At 40.3% G+C, this 21,346-nt stretch overlaps 1 protein-coding gene across 2 annotated transcripts in view; it reads right to left on the bottom strand.

Annotated features, from left to right (window-relative positions):
- Positions 1 to 85: 85 nt before the first annotated feature.
- The window catches only part of LOC136773077 (protein bric-a-brac 1-like), a 196,757-nt gene continuing 175,496 nt past the window's right edge, over positions 86 to 21,346 (bottom strand). Inside the window, exons 6-10 of one of the 2 annotated variants that reach the window (XM_066726458.1) lie at positions 18,904 to 18,961; positions 9,398 to 9,578; positions 8,968 to 9,053; positions 8,183 to 8,425; positions 86 to 7,954 (exon numbers count right to left, since the gene is read on the bottom strand). In XM_066726458.1, the coding sequence (XP_066582555.1) occupies positions 7,452 to 7,954; positions 8,183 to 8,425; positions 8,968 to 9,053; positions 9,398 to 9,578; positions 18,904 to 18,961 (1,071 nt within the window). In that variant the 3' untranslated portion in view covers positions 86 to 7,451. The remainder of the gene's footprint in view (positions 7,955 to 8,182; positions 8,426 to 8,967; positions 9,054 to 9,397; positions 9,579 to 18,903; positions 18,962 to 21,346) is intronic. The other variant, XM_066726459.1, reaches the window with a different exon arrangement.

Here is a 21,346-nt window from a genome sequence, read left to right as displayed (position 1 = left end):
ATTGAATATCTTTTACAAGCTTTCCTAGCTTTCCTATTCATTGGTAGGTGGCGTATAATAATTGAAATAAATTTGCACAGATTATTTCTCATATTTATTTATTATTGCATACTGTTTATGTTAGTATATTACTTAGGTATACGTGCCAAGTAGCAACTTAAATGTATGATTGCGTGATTCATCTGTTTGTTCCTTCCGTAAAGTACGAATGGAGTAGGTAGGTAATGTAACGCTTACTTCACTATATATAGGGTGTATTTATATAAGTATAGCATATTTCGGTAGAACGTCATCTTACGAGCTAGTCTGTAATAAATAAACGGGTGTCTCTAAAGGTTGACGGTTTTACAATGATATCAGCTTTAATGACCGAGAGCAAATTAATCTGAAAACAATATCGTTATCGTTTTCTTTTTTCTTTCTAGGGTAAAAGAAAAACAAACGTCGCTCCAAGATTCATCACGGCTATGTTTCTCTTAGCTGGTTTGCCCACGACAGTCATATTCAATGCGGTTCTTTCGTCATCGTATATTGGACTATCCGCTAACAAAAACAGGGAAATGGGGAGGGTACTCTTAGGCGATGAGATTAAACCTATAAAATTATTAATTGCAAATAACCGCCATTAAATATGGCAAAGCGCCTTAAGCGCGATTCCAATAATTGTACATACTTGAAGACAAATCCATAGAAGTACAAAACGATATGCATTAATGGATTGAACGTATAAATTCATTAAATTTATTGAAAATAGCATTTTCAGTCTTATGAAGTCGTTGACAAATTGATTTATATAGAGGAAGGAAAAAACAAAACAAAAAATGAGTTGGGGAAAGAGGTACAATTAATAATTAAGAATTTTTTCGCGACGAATACTTTTAAAAAAATATTAGATCGTATAGCAAATACGTTCTATTTAACATTACGATCGACAGGGAGAGCAAGTGGATATATTTAACTTTTAGAGATTTGTCTTCAGAGTCGGATCTACTAGGGAAGCGGCTAAGAAGAGGCACTCGCTCCGCAATCATGCGCATTACATATATATATATATATGTATATGTATAATTATATTAATATATATGTAATGTATATATGTATACTGGCAAGTGCTTTTAAAAACTACTTACACCGTAATAAGAAAGATGCGAAAAAAGAAAAGGAGTCTTTCGTAATAATTGATGATGAATGGGATTTGGTTGAGTCGGTGCCTCTTCGCATAAAGACATGACAATAAATAGAGGCCCCGCGGAACTTAAGCTACAAGTACCCTAACGGTCTGAGAATTGATGGAAATAAATATGATACATGCTGAAAGTTTAATAACGATGAACTTTGCCGTGCTATGCTGTATCCTCTCTCTATATACAGTAAACACAATGGTGTCTGTCTGTCTGTCGCTTGCTTAGCATGGTTACGTGTTCGTGTGTATCGAGTTGTTTGCTTGTGACTGTTTGTATGCGTACCGCGTGTACATCGAGTGTGCGTGAATTTGCGCCCTTTCGTCGTGTTCCTTACGTCCGTGTGCGAATAAATAACTAGGCTCTGGAAAATGTGCGTTCCTACTATTCTCGCTCGCTAGTTTATAAAGTACAGAATACTACTTAATAGTTGGTCTTTTAACTCGGACTCGCTATTAATGTATGAAAACGGAAATACGGTGGATGTACAGGGTGAGGCATTTAAAACGCCTCGGAGTATGGAGGGGTCTAATGTAAAAAAAAAAACATTTATCTGGTTAACTACATAAAAGATGTCAATTTTTTGCACAGAACCTTTTCAAAGCTACTACCGTCTATCTGTCTTCAAAGAGATGTTGAACAAAAATTGATATCTCTTGGAGCTACGCGCAGATAAATGAATTTGTAGGTTCTACTTCTCGTGGAAGTCTTAGGTGCCTCACCCTGCACATAATTTAACATATATCTTTCTCTTTCCATTCCTCTTTCTTGCTTTCTCTCACCCTTTCTTACAAAGTTTCACTCCTGCATGGACTGATAATGCGCTCTGAAAGAGTTAAGCTCGACGCAAAGAGAGAACGGGTTACTGATAAGAGATTGAAAGAGAGAGGGAGGGAGGGAGGGAGGGGGAGAGAGAGAGAGAGAGAGAGAGAGAGAGAGAGGAGAGAGTAAGAATTTAGGCACCCGTTATTTGTCATTTGTGTTTCTTTCAAGCCTCTCTGCTTCTTCTTCTTTACCTACGTGTACTTTCTTCTCTCGTTGAAAGCATAACTCTTTCAGTGTTACCAATAGAAAACCCATTCTTAATTTATGTCTTTCCTGTTTTTATCCCATCTCTATTACAGCCCTCTCACCAATGACATTTCGTTCTTCTCAAGCTCTTATTCCTTCTTAAGAAACTGCAAACTAATGAAAAATCAAATTCGTGTAAGTGTGAACGTGTGTAAGAGACTACTACTACTCTTCCGTTACGATTTTAGCACAACTTGCAGCTCGTTTCTGTTGAATGAGGATTTCGGTATACAGATCGGACAAAATGATTCGAAAGCTATCGCAAAAATAAAAGGAAAAGTCCGGAGTGCATGACTGATACGTGTTGGTTATTGTTGCTTTTTACCGCTCCATATCGAGTTTAACGGCAAAGCCATTCTCTTAAAAAGAAGCTTCTCTTGTATAGATTATCTTTATTAGATTACCATTATCATTATTAATATTATTATTATTAATATTATCATTATTATTATCATTATCGTTACGATTAATCATTTTGTGCTTTAAATTTAATAATTTTTTTACCATTTGCATTCGTTCGTCGCATCGGGAAGTAAATATTTTATTACATTGTACAACTTATACTACTATGGGATAAAACACAAGTTTTACTTGCTAAATTTAAACTTACTGTCACGCACATCCGTCCTTTTTTCGCCCTGATACAATTTTTCTACAAACTATTTTGCAGTCCTTACTAATGTTCCGTCTGACCAAGCCGCATCTCTCTCTCTCTCTCTCTCTCTCCTCCTGTACTCGCAAACTTCTTTCTCGCTCATAGCGACGTTTGAAAAGAAATAAACGCACCCAGCAGTAATTCTACGGCATCAATATATCAATTTATATTTATAATATATATATTTATATTTATTTATATATATATATTTGTTTTTTCTCATTTATATATATATATATATATATATATTCACTTTGTGTTCTATATCAATAATATAGCGTATTAGATGCTTTTTTTGTTCACTTACACCTTAAGTATGTAATATAGGTATTTTTTCTGTTCAGTGATTATATCAAAACGTGGAAACAAAGGTTTGTCGAAATATCCGTTCTCGCTTTAATCAACATTTACGCTTATATCTCCTATATCGTTCGAGTCTCTCCTCGTTCGCAATTATCGAAAAGGAAAAAGGAAACTTCTCGAGAACATGCCATTCAGGGTATTACCGGTGTGAATAGATCCAAAACAGAAATTTTGTCTCGGGTATAGCGTTGCTTCATCGGACATTCACACTCTGCACTCACACACGCACACTTTATTGGTAGACACATCACTCTTTTTAAGTGAACCATAAATATTTTTTTGTCCATTTTTCTTTTAACTACACAATTTTCTTCCCTATAATTTTTTTCCATCTACCGAAAAAATAATTCAATTTTTCCCCTTCCTTCTGTTTTCTATTAAACGGTACGTTTGATTTTATAGCACTATCGGATAGCGAAAAATCATTTTTTTTCTTTTTTTTTTAGAATATAACAACGAATTCTTCTAAACAAGAGAGAGAGCATCGAAAAGAGAATTCGCGTCTACGAATATTTGTTCCACGATCATTTTAACCAGTGACAAGTTGAAATTTCGAGTGACTTTCCATTTACAAATGGTCACGGTCTACGGGACACTTAAAATTTTCTTGTTTGGAAGGCACTTACTACTTCTTTTTTTATACAATACGATTTAATTTAAATTTTTCCCAAACACGCTTTACACTCTCTGTCTCGCTTTCATCACGCCCTCGCGCAATCTCTCTCACACAAATTTTCCAAAACCTAATTTTTACCTTCATTCTAAACTTTAAAGGTCTTCCCTTGCTTTTCCATTAGCGTATAGCATTCACTCTGCTTTTTAGTTTACAGGTTTTTTTTTAGTTGAACACATTAAGCCTAAATCGTAATAATTTTTTTTACCCACGATCCATTGTTTCCTTTGCTACTGACTCTTTTTCTCGGATTGACACGTAAAAAAAATATCTATATGGCATACGTATAAAAAGAAGAATAAAGAAGATACGAATTTTGAAAACATTCATTCCGAATCGCGTAATTTCGACGCACGCGGTAGGCTTAGAATTTAATTGTGATTCAGACTTTTCGCCTTGTATACTTTTTTTTTCTCCGCAATAATTTCCTTTCTCATAAAAAATATTTATATCAAGAATAACGTATTTTGGTATTTTTCGATCATTTTCCAAAACGACTTGTCTCTAGTATTATTATAAGTTTCATCGCCGCGCTTAAAAAATACCTTTAACGTAATATACGAGATGCGCCTAATTACCGCCTGTGTGTGTATTTTTTTTTCTTCCTTCCATTTATCCGAGCAAAAGGGAAAAGCAATGATCTTTTTCTTTTACCGAAGGCCACTTCAAAAATTTTTGTTAGTCTCTTACTTCTTACATTTACAAAGAGTCTCTCGAATCGGCTGCTCGACGACTTGAGACATGGATAAAATTTTTAGAAAACTCCGTGTCCAAAGACGTGCATGTACGGCAAGCTTCGCGTTTACTTTTCAAAGTCTCAATACACAGTATTTTGGGCGAAGGCCTCGAGTTTGCGATCGTACACGATCTTTCGAAGATCGACGATTCTTACCGAGAAAGGATCGAAGAGTGAACACGCCAAAATTAATCAACATTCTTTTTTTTCGTCTTCTTCTTTTTTAAAAGGGTACCGGTCATTGCTCTCAGCACGATTTTCGAAAGTAACGCCGATGGAAGAGATCGGAATATAAAAGTACAAGGAGAACAAACGAAGTATCTACGTGATTTTTGTTCTTTTATTCGACGTTTCGAGGATCGCGTGTCTTTGGGAATCTTTTCTTTTCACGCTATTACAACGTTCTCCTTTCGATTAATTATACGTTTTAATTACTCGGTACGTTTCGCTCTTCGATTGTCAAGGATCGGGGAGGGGAAAGGGGGTGGGGACACGCGCAACATGTAAAATTTTGAAAAATAGCACGATTTTTCCAAAAAAAGCACCCGTCGCGTTTCTACGTACATTCGACTCTCTCTCTCTCTCTCTCTCTCTCACAAACTTACATCCACCCACCCACACACACACATACATACCTCATTTACCCCATTTTACACTCATCCACCTGTCGCTCGTTCCGATATCCACACAAACTCACGTATTCGTCTCTCAAGTTCAAATTTATCGAAATTCACGGTCGTGTCGCTCTAAACTTCTCACGTTAATCCCTAAACCTTATAATTTTTATACTTGGCATACCCCAAATATGGCAGGAAGGCAATCATTATATGTAATAAAGTACAGCAAACTTTTTACGCTTTTATAGTGTACTCGCTTAGCCATTCAATTTTGTTTTCACCACATTTAATCCTTCGCTCCTTTTTTCTTCTTCCACATTACTTTTTCTCCTATACGCATCGCATCTCTTCCTGGAGTAGTAGAAAGTTGGTAAATTTTGTACATCTCTCTGGTTTATTTGGTTTAGACCGGCGATTACACTGAATTGGAGGACGTTGCACCGTCTCGTTCGACCCAACAGAAAATTCGTACATTTTCCATTAATCGATTCGAGTCCTGGAAAAAATAGATAAGACCAACGTAAACTCAGTATAAAATACGCGTTACTCTATTACGTGATGATCATCCATTTTTTTTTTATTTGCGTGGAAAATTGTCTAAATCACATTGCACACTCGCAGAGGGAATCGTTTCTTCCCTCCCTCCTTCCTGACCCTCTCCTCTCTACTGATTTCCTTTTTTTTACGCGCCACGTGTCACACTTGACGGATCCGAACGAGACGCGCGTTGCCACGGGATTCTCTCTCTACTAATTTGGGCAAACTGGCATCGGTCGCGATACAATATATACGGCTGCTTACAAACTATTATACATTTGGCATTAAAAGTACAGTTATTTATCATATATGCGTAGGTATAAATTTCCTTGTGTGTGATGTATATATTGCTCCTGCTTTGTGTAGAAATATGCGTGTGGTATGTGGTGTCGATGTGTATCTAGTGGCGTATAATCGTGTGGTGAGTGTAAAAGCGGAATGCACGTACATATTGTTCAATCCTTCTTTCAGTATCGCGCACGAGTTTCCGCGCACAATATGTGTATAATAAGTAGGTGTATTTTCATTCTGTGTACACAAGTCCATACGACACGACGATGATACAACTATCTAGATTGGAGAATGGCGGCAGCGCTAGCGCAGCACCGACGACCAAGTATCTACGGTATATTTTCACTAAATAGGGGCTTTCCTTTTCTTCCCTTCTTTCTTCCATCATCCCTTTATTATTTTCCTCTTCGTTCCGATGATCATCATCATTATTATTATTATCCTTCTCTCATTCCTCGTTTGTTCTCTTCCTGGCCGCAAAAGCTGGGTAAACCACCATTGGAAACCGTGAGTTTTTAGTATTTCCGGCTCACACTGCTGCACATCGTTCCATTCGGCATAATACATTTTTGTTGAGAAAGGAACGCGTTGCTCGTACGACAGCGAGCCAGCGATTCGCAATGTCTTTGTCACTCGGTCTCCCTTCCCCATCCTCCTCCTCCACTCTCTCTCTCTCTCTCTCTCTCTCTCTCTTTCTCTCTCTCCCCTCTCGTTTATTCTCTTTTGATTGTAGGCCTCTATGTCACAAGCAAAATCTTGCTCTAGTATACATTTATACGCCTGCTGTAGCGCGATTCATATCGCATTAACAAATGTCTTCGCACGCCTCACGCCCTCTCTTCAACTCCTCCCTATCTCTTTCTCTGCACATGGAGTACCGGAAATTGTATATAAACGTAGAGAAAGAGAGGGGGAGCGTGAGAGAAAGAGAGAGAGAGAGAGAGAGAGAAAACGAGAAAACGAGATGAGATTACAGCACGCGTTTCCACAGTGCGATCGCTATTTAATTCGCTCGAGAAACTAAATGATTTATATGAAAGGAACAGAGGGTGGGGTGAGGAGAGGGGGTGCTTGGTAGTCCGGACGACTCCAGCCCCGAGAGTTCCGATCCGAAGGATCGCGTAGTCGGAGGATAAATAGGCGAACAATGTCCTTGCCGATCCGTCTCTCTCACCGTGTCTTTCTCCTCTTTCTCTTCCTGCTGGCCACATGGCTAAACGCTAGTCGCTAGTCGCTAATGGCTAATCGCTATAAACGCTAATCGGTAATGAGGCGTGAATCGTCAATGGCGATAATCGCGCCAATCAGCAGGAAGACTCACGGTTTACTATTCGCAGCGCGAATCCGTGAGTGGTTCTAGTTTCACTGGGATCTTGTCCTTGTCCTTGAGGCCATGAGGACTCTTCACCAAATCGGTGATGTCCTCCTGGAAGAGATTCTCCGGTCGGGGGCTGACGAAGCTCCTCGCGGGTTTGTAGGTCATACCGCTGACGCCGATGCCAACCTCGACGCTACTTGGTATGTGACTGGGGTCCATCAGTGGTCCCAGGGGACTCGCCAGAGGACTCTCCATGGGGCTCTCGGGTGGACCTCCGGATCCGGGACTCGCCAGGCCGAGATTCAAGGGAGACTCGCCGGTGTTGTTGCTGCCAATGCCACCGCCACCGTTGTTGCTGCCGAGGATGCTGGCGTTGTTGTTGTTATGGTGCTGGCTGGCTTGCATCGCTGCCTGAAGATTGGCCGAGAGGCTGGTGGACAGGTTGGTCGCCATCATGTCGTGCTGCTGCGAGTGGGCCGCTGCTACCATACTGCACATTTGATGCCTCAGACCTGTTACGGAATCAACGCAAGAGAGATAGAGTGCACGTGGATTTGTATAATAAAGTTTCGTATCAAGCTTGGGTCAAGGCCTGGGAAAGAGGAGAGAGGGGGGGGAGACTGCAATAAATTGCACGAGGAAATTAGGAGAGTAGCTATGTGTATATACATAGACATGCAGCTGGAGCGGTGTGGTCCTGGAGAAAATGATTATGCGCGATGGCAAAGTTTGTTGGTTACCTTGAGCGACCGCGGCCACTGCAGCCGCAGTTGCGGCGCCGACCGGACTGACCGCGCCTTCCGGTCCGTTGCACGCCGCGTAATTGGCCAGGCTCGGGTACATCGGGGTCGGCTCCTCCTTAACGATATGCGGCGTGTGACCATCGCGGAAGACGACTGTGCGGATCACTCCGCGAATGTGCTCGTCGGGCCACACGCCGAGCAGAATCCTCTGTGGTCTGCCGCGTCCCTTCGGACGGAGATCTGTTTATGCAAACGACGCAACGATATACACACAATGTTATTTAAGCATTCGCCGGAGAGGTTACTCTCGGTTAAATACGGGAGATTCGCCGATGGAGCGTGAGCAAATCGTTTGACCTTGGAGACTGCTCTGTCTCTGCGAAGTAAACGCAGAGGGCATAATTGCGATATTTACGAGCGCCACTGAATATTTCGATATAAATATATAGCATGTAGCGTACGTCCCTCTTCCTCGTGATGGTATTTAGCTGTGTACTATTTCAAGTATTTACAATTGGCTGCACCACGTCGTCGTAGTCACGCGAGCTTTTCCCGTAATCGGGCCAAGCAGGGTCCTGGGAATAATGCCCGACGTTTCGCACTTGTTGAGATGATTGAAAATATTATGAAATAGAGTAAGGGGCGAAAATGGTTGGAGCTCTCCTGGGACCGACTGTTTGTTTGTTGTTGTGGTAGGTCCGATTCGCTGACGCTCCATGGGAATGCTCCGTCGTCTTATTTGCTTTGCAACGCGGCAGAAATTAGAGATAATAAACACTCACCGGCTCCTCCGTCAGCGCTGGGACCCAGCATGTTGTGCACACGATTCGCGTAGAGAACGAAGGTCGGGTATGGGATATCGTATTTTCTGCAACATTAAACTTTTCATGCTGCGCCGTTCGGGGGAATTTATTTTTGCGATTCGGCACGAAAGAAATATCGCGATAAATCTTGGGCGAAATTGCCCTGGCTATTTCGGCCGGTGCGTCTGGCCAATTTAATTAGCGTTGCGCGAACGCCGCGATTGAATTTACATGGGCGTAGGCTGCACACACACACCACGCTGTACCGCTATAATAAGCGAGTTGGCCTCTTGGAACCTTCGAGGATCGACATTTTTTTTTAGGAGAACGCGTTGTTCTTTCGTGCCTCGTCGCGTTTACACGTGCCGTAATATCTCGCTGTTATTTGCATCAATCGGGCTTTTCTTACCTCGCCGCTTGGCTCAAAGAGAGACCCTCCTTGAGGACGCTGAAGATTGCCTCCGCCATTGTCTCCGGCCTCCAGGATTTCAACGGACCCCGCTCCCGAAACCGCAGGTTGTGCACCAGACTCTGATTCGTGTTCCAGCATTTTTGCCACATCGACTGCAACTGGTACTGATAGCTGTCTGCTAGTAAACGTCCCCCCGTGAAAAAAGAGAAAAAGAAAACGGAGAGGATTCCATTAGTACGTGTGCTTCCATTGCCAGAAGACGCGAGAAATTCGCGTACAACGCACAGTCTTCCCTTCCATTTGATCCTCCTTCTTTTTCTGCTTCTATTTTTGTGTTTTGCTTTTTCGGGCATACCTCCCGCCTTGCGCGCGTGGACCATTGGTGCCAGAAGGGAGAAGAGCAGAAACCAAAACACACGATTAAAAGTAGCGCATGTGGCTGCTGTCATCCGATTTCTGGCATCACTGGTCCGAGAAGACGGATCGAGCGCTAATCTAGTGTTAACTATATTGAAAATAATTACGACAGGGTTAATCGGTGTCAAGTGATTTACCGACAATAATTGAGGTCGTTGCGAGGGGAGAAAAAAAATCAGGCAGCAGCTCGACACGTCGACGCGAGAAATTCGTGGAAGATTGTGATCGTTGCACGCGAATTTGCGTTTTTCTATATTTTCATTAATGTTAAAAAAAGAGAGCACTTAATATACTCAATGAACGTGTATTATACCCAATCGAGGAAAGGAATACTGCATTTTTGCGACAACACACGCAGCGTGTTATCGTTTATCTATAATGGTTGGATGTACGAAATACCTTAGGAGCGCGTGGTGTAAACCTGAAAAATCAAACTTATAAGAGACAATGGGAGCTGGGAATTGTGTATCGAGTTTCAGAGAGGGAGAGAAAAGAATTCTTTTCCATTTTATATTTGTTTTTTGCTTCTTTTTAATAATGGTCGAAGCGACGAAACGTCACTTTATTTTGCATCGATACACAATGGTTGTATGGTTACAGGGGTCAAACGTGTGTATATAATAAAACGATGAAAGAGCTGGGAGGGAGGGGACGAAGAGAAAAGAAACAGAAAACGGAAGAAAAATGTTGCAATCGCCTATGATTAATTGTGTAAGGGAGTGACTGAAATACGATATTTCGTAAGACTGTGGGGGAGGGGGAGGGGTAATTCTCGAAAATGTCTAAAAGTGGGTGGTATATTTCAGACGTTCGCTCGCGCTAATTGTCTCTCGATGTTAAACGAGAATTTGTGGTGTATACGTCGGCATAAACATAACTATTTTAACATGATTTCTGTAGTGGGACGATGTCTGGCTGTAATAGAATTCCTCTCATTGCATTTAGATCCGTCTCGATAACGAAATTCGTTTTGCTATTCAGCGATCCAAATGTAGCCAGAAGAGAGTTATTTTTGTAGCGTTGCAAGTATAGAGATGTTTTTCTTCCTCCCTCGCGCACGCGCTCGCGAGCTCTCTTCGTATAGATACAGCTGGACTACACAGAGCGGTAACAGCAACATGCTACAGATGGCCTCAATTCACGGCGATTATTTAATAGTTAAGTTATTGGCTTTAATTAAGCCTCCTCCAATTTAATGATTAATGCAATTCATTGAAAAACGCTGAACGTATGGCGGAGAGTATCAAGAGAGCTTGCGGTATAGTGGTACAGTGGCTGGCTTGGCAAAAACTGCCCCACCCCCTCCTAAGCTCTCTCTCTCTCTCTCGCTCTCAGTAGCGCGGACGCGAGCTATTCTGCCTATGCTCCATACAGCTCCAACTCTCGCCGTCAATGAAATAATTTCAGGGGTAAAATGAAAAAAAAAAAAAAAAAAAAAAAAAAAAAAAAAAAGAGGGGAAAAAAATAAGAGGAGGAGGAGGAGGCCTGCTTTTCTCTGGGGCTAACGAGAATCGTGAGAAAATAGAATTTATCGACGATGGCCGATCGCTCGTGGCGGAAAACGTAATGAGCGCCGTTGGAGGGTGACATTAATCGTATCTAGCAACGCTGCAAATTCTACGGACGAACTCTATTTCCTCCTACAGTCTCACTTTATATAATTGGATTTAATTAAGCTCCCTCCGATTTAGCGATTAATATAAATAATTGGATAATACGCGCGCGTAGAATACAAGCAAATTACCATCTATTCGTAGACGACCCAATCCACTGGATTAGAATCAGGCTAATTTTCTGTCTGTCTCGAATAATTTTTACATTTTTCTTGTGTCCTCTTTCTCTTCCTTCATCCAATCCTCCGACTCTCTCCCTTTTTCGATAAAGCAAACGGCAACATCTCCATTTATAATTGTTATCGCGCTTATTCCTAAAGAAATAAGTCTCATAATGTATTTACAGAATTTTCAACATTTCGTTTATTATCGTCTGAGAACAAAATAATAATAAGCTTTGAGAGCACCGTCGCTTGATTAGCTTTCGTAAACTATTATACGTTCAAGAATCCTTATTGTCGATATTGTATATACTATACAGTATATATGTACAGGTTGCATTGCTGCACTAGAAATTTATTAAAAATGATCGCACCTTTGCTTTACATGCGCAGCACTCTGATACATCGCTATACCTATTGTATATACTATATAATAATCGTATCAACCTTGTTAAAAATTAATTATCATTGGGATTACTCGTTTCAATTATCCATTATAGGAATATAATATAAAAAATAAATTGAAACTGACGAATATTACAACGCTGTCATTTTGCAATAATACAACAATAATCACTAAAGTTTTAACGACGTGTCGCACTTTAAAGATCGACGTTTATCGTTAGGCTATGAGTTAAAAAGTAACAGTCTTACATTAAGGGATTACAAAAATACCGTGTATATAAATATTAAACATTTTTAATTCTAATGTCACATTGTTTTGTAACGCGTTACGCGAGGAAATTTTTTAGTCTATGTTAATTGACAGGAAAGAATTGGGTAAGAGAGAAGAAAAACCATCGTACGTATATGTATATATACTATTTGAGCGATAGCTACGAATGGTGTGAACGTACACTCTTTCGTGTATACGTATTAATGCCCTAGAATAGTGCTATTGGAAGAAAAAAACACGCACGAGCAAAATTGGAATGTCGTAGTAGTGTTGCCGTTCAATTTGAGATAAAATTACTATCGAGACTATTACGCTACGAGCTTGGAGTATCATTTATATTATAAAATAAGTCGTAGAAAGTAATGGAAAGGCCACTTGGAATGCATCGATTCTTAATCGCGAGTATTTAAATCGCTGGAAGACAATTTGTTAGGCCGAGCGCTGCTGTCGCTCCTGAGAACGGCCATGTTGGATTAGTCCAGCAGGGTGCCACATAACCTACTGAAAATAATAATCGAAACATTTACTCATAATTGGGAATATCAATGAGAAAAATAAATTTCGCATCGTTTACAGCAAATTTGCATCATAATATCAACAAACGCAATGTCCACAAAATCTTGCAAACGTTCCATAAATTTTGTGTAGCAAAATTTAGATAAATATGAAGTAAATTTTACTACATTTCTTGTAGTAAAATGTAGACAAATTTGAAGTAAATTTTACTATATTTTGTGTATTAAAGTGTAGATAAATTTGATATAAACTTGCTACATTTCGTGTAGCAAAATGTTCGTACAATTTACTGCAACCTAACTCTACATGTGTTATAGGTAAATTGCTATGAAATTTACAACTTAATTTTACGACAAATTTACTTAAAATTTATTTAAATACTATAAAATAATATTACAAAAATAAAGTATGTTAAAATATTATAAAATATTAATTATTTTTTTAATCGCTTAAAGTATGGGCAGAATCGTTTTCATCAGGAAACAGTTCCTTTTCCTCGTCTGCACGCTTCCGTTTTTGCCCTTTTTTATTAGTACCTCTTGCATTCCTCGCTATTTGTTTATATGATCTCAATGCTTCTTGGAAATTTGACTTGAATACATCCCTATTAAATTTATCAAGTGTTTTAATCTTTTTGGCAGCATCTGTGGAAATAATAATAAAGGATTTTTTGCTACGATTGCGCATCATATTGATAAAAATTGAATAATTTTTCCTACAAAATACTACTATTGAAATAATAAATATATATGTATTACAAAAAGAAAATACTTACCGATTGCTTATATTCCTAGGGTTCCCTAATAAAACTGCTCACTAGTACGAATAGAACTTATCACTTTTCACTTCATCGACCGATGAACACCAAAGCGAGACTAAACAAGTTGAAGAAATTGTAACTCATCAGAGTAATAATTTTTCTGAGTTATTACGCATGACAGTTGCAGTTTTTTAAATTAAGTTTTTGTAAAATTTTCATCTACTTTTGAAAATATAGAAAACTTACAAAATTGAAGTAATATTTAGTAGAATTTTATAATATAACTTTTGGTATTGAAATTTACATCATGATCTATAATCACGTTTAAAGCAAATATTTGTTTCATAATATCATGTTTTATTTACATGTATTTTATACAACAATATTGACTCAAGATGAAGAAAAATAAACTTGTTATAAAGAGATTACATTTTTACATATTAGATTTACAACATATTTTAGATATGCCTTGTATTAATATTGTCTCTACTTTAAGAGTAATACTTATTTGATGCAATAAGTGGTAAATAGGTTGATTCAACAAAATCATGCAAATATCGTAATTATGTTTTTCATCAGATTTGCTACACATTAAGCACCAACATTCTGTGTCAAATTGATGATTGTCGAAGCAGCAAAATTTATGCAAAATTTAGCAAAGTAATTTACAATCATGTATATTAAATACATTTTGCTCATAAAGAAACAGCAACTTTACTCAAATATGAGTTCAATTTATTTGTTTCAAATAAGTTTTCATTAATTTGCTGTAATGTTTGAATAAAATAAATTCATCATGTCATGTCCGTTATATGCGAACTGCTGGGGATGTAAGATTTAGCAAATTATTTTACAATAAACGTCTTAAATACATTTCGCACATAACGAAACAGCAACTTTACTAAAATATGAGTTCATTTTATTTATTTCAAATAAGTTTTCATCAATTTGCTGTATAGTTTGAATAAAATAAGTCTATCACGTCATGATCATCATGTACGTCTTGCTGGGTTCTTAATCGCGAGTATTTAAATCGCTGGAAGACAATTTGTTAGGCCGAGCGCTGCTGTCGCTCCTGAGAACGGCCATGTTGGATTAGTCCAGCAGGGTGCCACATAACCTCCAAGCTGGTAGACTCGAGTATGAGGAGGACAGTGTCCGTTTCATACCGTTTAATCTCGTTTCCTTTCTTTAGTCACAGTTTACCCAGTACCGATTGCATTACAGCCGCGTGGTCGATTGACTTTTACCATTTAAAAAAATCGGTTTTAGAAAAATGAAACCCCCCACCCGATAAAATTCAGTTACAAACGAGTCAAAGTGCAATAGACAAGAGCGAACGCTGACTGCTGCATGGTTCATGGAATACAGTATGGGGTATAGGAAGAAATTTGGATAAAGCTTGAGGGTTTTTATTTATTCTGCATACGCGGCTACGTTTTTTTTATCCAGTTTATTATATCTACCGAGTATATTGTAAATATGCATAAACAAGTGCAGTGACGACGATGCGCGCTCGTCGTATCGATCCCTATTGCTCAATATGGGTTTGTGACAACTAATTATTATCAATAATGGAGACGATATTGATAGCTTAAACTAATAACGAAAGCTTTACGCTAACCACGCGCCAGCGATACACAACATTGTATTATAACGCAGAGCAGAGAATTTTATCGTTAAGGAGGATGATACAAACTCACCCCAGATATTAATTTCATCGGCTATAAATTGGCTAAAATACGACAAGCTGGCCAGACGACAGCGTAAGGTTTAGTTGGTAATATTGACGCATTGTCATCGGTCAGGGTGACGCAGTAACAGCAGCAGCAACAGCGAGGGCCGTAATATATATATATATATATATACATACATATATATGTACGCGTAATTGATAGATGAATTAAAGAAGAAGAAAAAGAAGAAAATTGCATGATTGCGTCTATCGATCCTCGAGTATCCTGGTCATGGGGATATACTTGTGTTTGGTTTGTGCGAGTGGTTTTTGCCCCGAGGCTCGAGCGACAGAAAAAAAGTAAACAGCTAAGGTTAGGACGCGCTCGAGCGTGCTCGCCGGCGGCAACGATAGCGTCATTCGTTTTCATTCTCGTCATTGAAATAGAGAGAGACTATGGAGTGTTTCTTGCAGAAAGCCCACCACCATCGGAAGCCCGAGAGGCCGGTAAATACGAAGCCAGGATCGCGTTTTCGCCTGAGCTTCTCGACGAAGGTTAGTATAGCGTTTAGGGACTTTTTAGTTCGGCGATTGTACGGGCTGACGCTGATGTCGCAGCAGAATTCGAGCACGGCGGATTCCTCGCTGGCATCGAGGCCCGCCTCCTCCAGGACCATCATTCTTTTGGATTTGCCGAGGATGTTGTCGTAGAGCGTGCCCTTCGGTATCCCGTACTTGCTCGACGCCTGGGTGAAACGCATCTTCTGGGTGACCACTGCCTCGATGGCCTCCTGCAGATCGTGCCGCGTCCACGTTGGTGCCTTCAGCTTCAGCAGGGTTGTATAATCAGCTAGAAAACATCAGCGGTTCGTTCTTTCGTTCTTTCGTGCTTTCGTTCAACTCGATACGCCGTAACGCTGTTCCTCGAGCGAGCGAGCGATCCAGCGCAGCGCACGCTCCCTCCTCCCTTTTCTCGCTAGCTTTTCCTCTTTTTATTCTCCACCGCGCAACGGGGATACAGATCCCTCCTTCTCTCGAGTCCAAGAACGCTCTCTTTCTTACTCCGCGCAAAGCGGCTACTATGTGTATGTATAGCGTATACAGCAGGTATATCATGGTTCTCTTAATTCGGAAAATTTAGCCTCTACCACTCTTTGCCTCCTTCTTCGTCGAAAGAAAGAGCGGAATCGCGTACCCACTACCACCCGGCCTTTATCGTCGCCGAAAGAATTTAAACGAGGCAGGACAGAAATGATTATTTCTCGATTTTCATCTGGAAGAAAGGAAGGCGCTTTCTAGTTTACTAAAACTCATTTTTAATACATATTTCAAGAAATAAGGAAATTTAATTTTACTCCGTGGAAGAGGTTTTTAAGTGGCATTAAAATTTTGTAATGTATTAAAATGCTAAATGTTCTCGAACGTATTTTAATTTAGCGCTTAAAAATTGATGTTGGCTTACTCGTAAGTTTTTAAGTTTTAGAACACGAAGATGAATAACGGAAGAGAGTGGGTGGGTGGGGGTGGGGGGGGGGGTGGGGAAGTAAATTTTATCCAAGGGGAGACAAGAAAGGGGTGTGTGGGGTATAGTTATAGTACAAGATAAAGATGAAATAGAAAAGCATTAAAGCTCAAATTGTCTCTATTCGGTAGCAATTAAGGCTTTTAATTAAATTCCAATTGAATTATAGGTGGTACACGGGTAGAAGGTAGTAAATATACTAAAGGAAGCTGATGGTTTTTGACAGTGAAGATACTTAGTTAGTTAGAATAAGAGTGAGTGCGAGAGAGAGAGAGAGAGAGAGAGGGAAAGGGAGCGAGAGGGATGGAGGGGAGAGAGGTGGTAGAGTCCTGGTGGTGCTATATTAAATGCAACTCGACAGAGTCGAGCGATGCAACAAGAACGCGATAAGATATGTATAGTTGCAATTACTATATGTATAGTCCACGGTCGATACGCAGACATCGTATGAATAATAATGGCAGGCTGCTAACATCCATACAAATGCCTATAAGAAAATAAGGCGTATTAGTGGTAGGGGAACGCCAGTTCTTGATAGGAGGGGGAGGGGGGGGGGGGGTTGGGAGGAGAGAGAGAGAGAGAGAGAGAGAGAGGAGCGTGTCGGCCATTTGCGACTCTAAATGAATGTTCCTCGTATTTCCTCGCGCGATCGTTACTTCACTTTCATTTCCTTCATTCTTTATACGCCTATGTGTGTATTATTGAACATTTTACTCACCCTCCTCCCCTTTTTCCCCTTCCCCCTCCTTTCCCAGTGATTGTCTTAAATTTGTATAGAGAGCTAGCCAGAGATAACAGTACGACGACGTCGCTGTACCGCTTGGTGCGTTACAAACCTCTCTCTCTCTCTCTCTCTCTCTCTCTCTCTCTCTCTCTCTCTCTCTTCTCACTATTTTACTCTGTTCCCTTTATCATTTTTCTTCAGAAAAGTTTAACCGAGTTCTAATCAAGTAAAAATGTTGTATTAACGCTATTACTCATTCTTATATTACGACGTTACAATTTGGCCGCCAGCCAGCAAAGTTTAGTTTGAACGGGTGAGAATGAGAGAGAGAGAGCAAAGTATCGAATAATTTGCTCGTTAGCACAGATTTCTTATAGATGTCTGCCTTAGCGAAGCGCGATAAATTCAATTAATATAGAGACCCATTTTAAGACTGATTGATGGCGACGAGCTACTTAATTGCATTACAAGCAAAAAATAATTTTAAAATATTCACGCTCATTTATAAATTCCATATCAAACAAATACTTCATCGCTATCGTTCTCGCACGATTGATTTAATTTTCCAGCATGATTTCTATACGATGCAATCGTTTTTACACGGTTGCCAATTCAACTACTATCGCGTTTAATATCTCTATTTACGAGTTGAATTATATTTATATTTCTGTCACTATTATATATGCAACTGTATCCCTCCTTTCTCTCTCTCTCTCTCTCTCTCTCTCTCTCTCTCTCTCTCTCTCACTCCACAAGCAGATATAGGAATTAAAAAAAAAACATATAAAGACAGAGATAGGGGATCGGAGAGATGGATATAGATTTAAGCTAAGCAAAATAAGCCACTATCGTGTTATCGTAGCTATTATAAACGATCGAGCGACGCCCGACGGCCACTTCTCGTCCACTATCTAAATTGCTTTCTATAATAAAGCAAAAACGCATTCCTTTGCTTTATTATTGCAGAGCTAAATGACAAAGTCTTTCACCTTCCTTCCTTTCTTCCTCCCGGCGGAGCGTTCCTTACCTATTTACCCCCACCCTCTCTAACCTTATCCCTCTCCGTAGCGAGTCGCGCGCGCGCACGCGCGCTGCGCTCTATAACCTATGCACGCTTTTTATTATCCAAACTCTTTTACGACTTTATTGGATTAACGCCAACCTCCTTTTAAGATCAAGATAGGACTCGTACGACAAATCAAAAGGTACAAATATATAATGTACGATGAAAAAAATATTTAAAAACTTGTAGCACATGTTATAGCATATATGTAACGTATATATAGTTCTAATATAAATATATCGTGTGTAAAGTTTGGCATTTTTTGCAAAAGTTGGCAAAAGTCTCGAGAATATATCGCATCTGAAAATACTGAGTATCGAAGGAAAATCGGTAGAAATTAAAGAGAGATGGTATTATAAGGATAGAAGAAACTCACCTGCTATACTGGAGGTGGAGGCTCCGAGCCAAGCGTGGGAGGACTCCAACAACTTGGCCTGAAACAAAAAGAAAATAGTGGATGATGCTTAATTAGATCCCTCGTGGCGAATTGATTATACTCGAAAGGTTGTTTGTTCTTATCAGTAAGTTTACGTGGAACATGATCATTTGGGGGGAGAAGACGTAGCAGGGAGGCATAAATCACTGCTCTCGCTGCAGAGAGTGCACTCACCTACGACTCTCCGTCCGTATGTACTATCATTACATTACATATGAACTCGAAGATTATTAATTTTTAAATGTCTTTGGCTATAAAATTAGTAATATATGCGTGCAATACTTGGGACTATGATTTACGATGCGGGAAATTATAGAGAGCTCTACGTGTACGTCAAAATTGGTTGAGCGAGCAGAAAGGGGATTATCGTGCGCGCACCAAGAGCTTTTTCTTCCGCGAATCAGATGGCAGGAATCGAAGGCAGCGCCAAGGTGCGTGCGTGTTCAGAAATGGGCATATGCCGGCTTAACATTGTAATTAGAGTATCAACGATTCGTACGTTCGATCGTAAAGTTTCGCAAAAGGCGAGAATATTGCTTATAATCACGCCGGGCTTCCTGGAATTTTATGCACTTCTCCCCCCCCCCCCCCTCCGCCCTTGCTTCTCCGCGAAGCAGCCGTCCTTCGAAAAATCATACCTCGCGTGCAAATTGATATCTCTGCCCAAATTCCCTTCCCCCTCTCCCTCTCCTCTTCTCTCGCGCGTATTGCGCAGTCTCTCAAAGGCCTTTTTATATTTCAAAGCATTACAACCCGAAGCGTGTTGATGCATTTATTCATAAGATTAAAAAAGTTTCAAAGTAGACCAGTGGAAAAATGTTGCAAGTCGTAAAAGCAGCGGAAAACTTGTAATATCTTCGATTAAGAATCGTGAGAGTGAAAAATTAAAAATTGCATTGTATCCTGGCTGGCTGGAGTGGAGCAGGGATGGAATGATTTCGGCTGGGGAATTTCAGTGGAGAGGAAACGGCTGGATAGGGCGAAGGAACGAGGGAAGAAAGGAAGGAAGGACGGAAGGAAGGAAGGCAGTGGAGAAGCTGCAGTTGGCGGTCGACAACTTTGCTAATATGTGAGCTTTTTCCAGGCTTTGAAAAGGGGTTGCGAGAGACCCGGCTCGGAAAGCGCAAGACACACGCAAAGTTGGCTCATTTGAAAAGTTTTCTGCGCGAGCGCGCACACGATTTCTATAATAGCGACGCTGACTGAGCGGTACTAACTTTCATATATACGTATAGCGCGTCGGTAGAAGGATCGCGCGCAATGCTGCTGCTGCTCAGGTCGTTTGACTTTTCAAATTAATTTTTAAGGGTCTCATCGACGCTGCCGCGCGTTTGATACAGCCCGTATCGAGGCGAAACCCTTCTAATATTTTGTTGCTGCCTCCTTTAACCCCCTCCCCCTCTCACTGTTCCTTCATTGCCCTCCCCCACTCATCGCGCAAACGGTACCAAAGCGCGTTCTCCTGACCAACGCACCGTGTGCCAGTGCAGTATCTTTGAGAGTGCTCGAGAAAAAGTTTTATATCGCTCCACGAGTTTCCTATACATACACTTATATATATATATAGAATAAGGAAAAAAGAGGAAATTTGGAGGCACACGAGCAGCGATAGTTTGCATCGCGAACGACGTTATCCCGTTTCTCGAGGCTCGCGATAAAAATATAAACAATGTGTGAAAAGGATATATTTGCTTGGCGGGAAGAGAGTTTGATGGACGGAAGGAGAAGAGCAGCGACGCAAGGTCTTTATCGAACTTTACGTCAAAAAAGACGTGAATCAGAAATACATATACTTTCCCCTTCCTCCCATATTCTCGGAAGGCTCTCGGAGCTTTCTTCGAATAGCGTCTGTCGCCGTCCGCAGCTAAATAAATACTTTTTTGTCATAAGAGTCGTCGATATTCCTCGTATGCGAGGTAAGCCCTGAAATTGGACAGATGAGTAATGATTTAGTCGGAAGCGTATAGCAACACGGCCCTTCCATGAATATTTCAAGGCATTCGGAATGCGTAACGGATCCCACTTACAGTATATGTAGCAGTATGTATACATTGGAGAAAGCAGCGTACAGTTTTGTCTACGGTTAAACCTAGTGCTCTGTATTAGTAAGATTAAAGCGCGTCTCGTACTTTTTCTGTACACACACACACACATGTGTGTGTGTGTTGTTAGAAATAGTTTTCGTAGAATTCGTGGCAGCAGCGGTGGTCGCTTCGGTTAGGAAAAATCGCCGAGTCTGCTCGTATCATATACATATATATATATATATATATACGAGGCTGGATTATTGAATATTTGAAAGTGCGGAGAATGGTACATCCATAGGATGATCCAGGAAGGACATCGCAGAGTAGCACGAGCAGCAACGCAGTATGGGAAAGTT

Source organism: Prorops nasuta, unplaced genomic scaffold, assembly GCF_024137725.1.
Source record: "Prorops nasuta isolate Cenicafe-Biocafe unplaced genomic scaffold, Cenicafe_Pnas_1.2 PNAS00004, whole genome shotgun sequence".
Taxonomy (NCBI): domain Eukaryota; kingdom Metazoa; phylum Arthropoda; class Insecta; order Hymenoptera; family Bethylidae; genus Prorops; species Prorops nasuta.
This window is presented reverse-complemented; position numbering and strand designations above follow the sequence as displayed.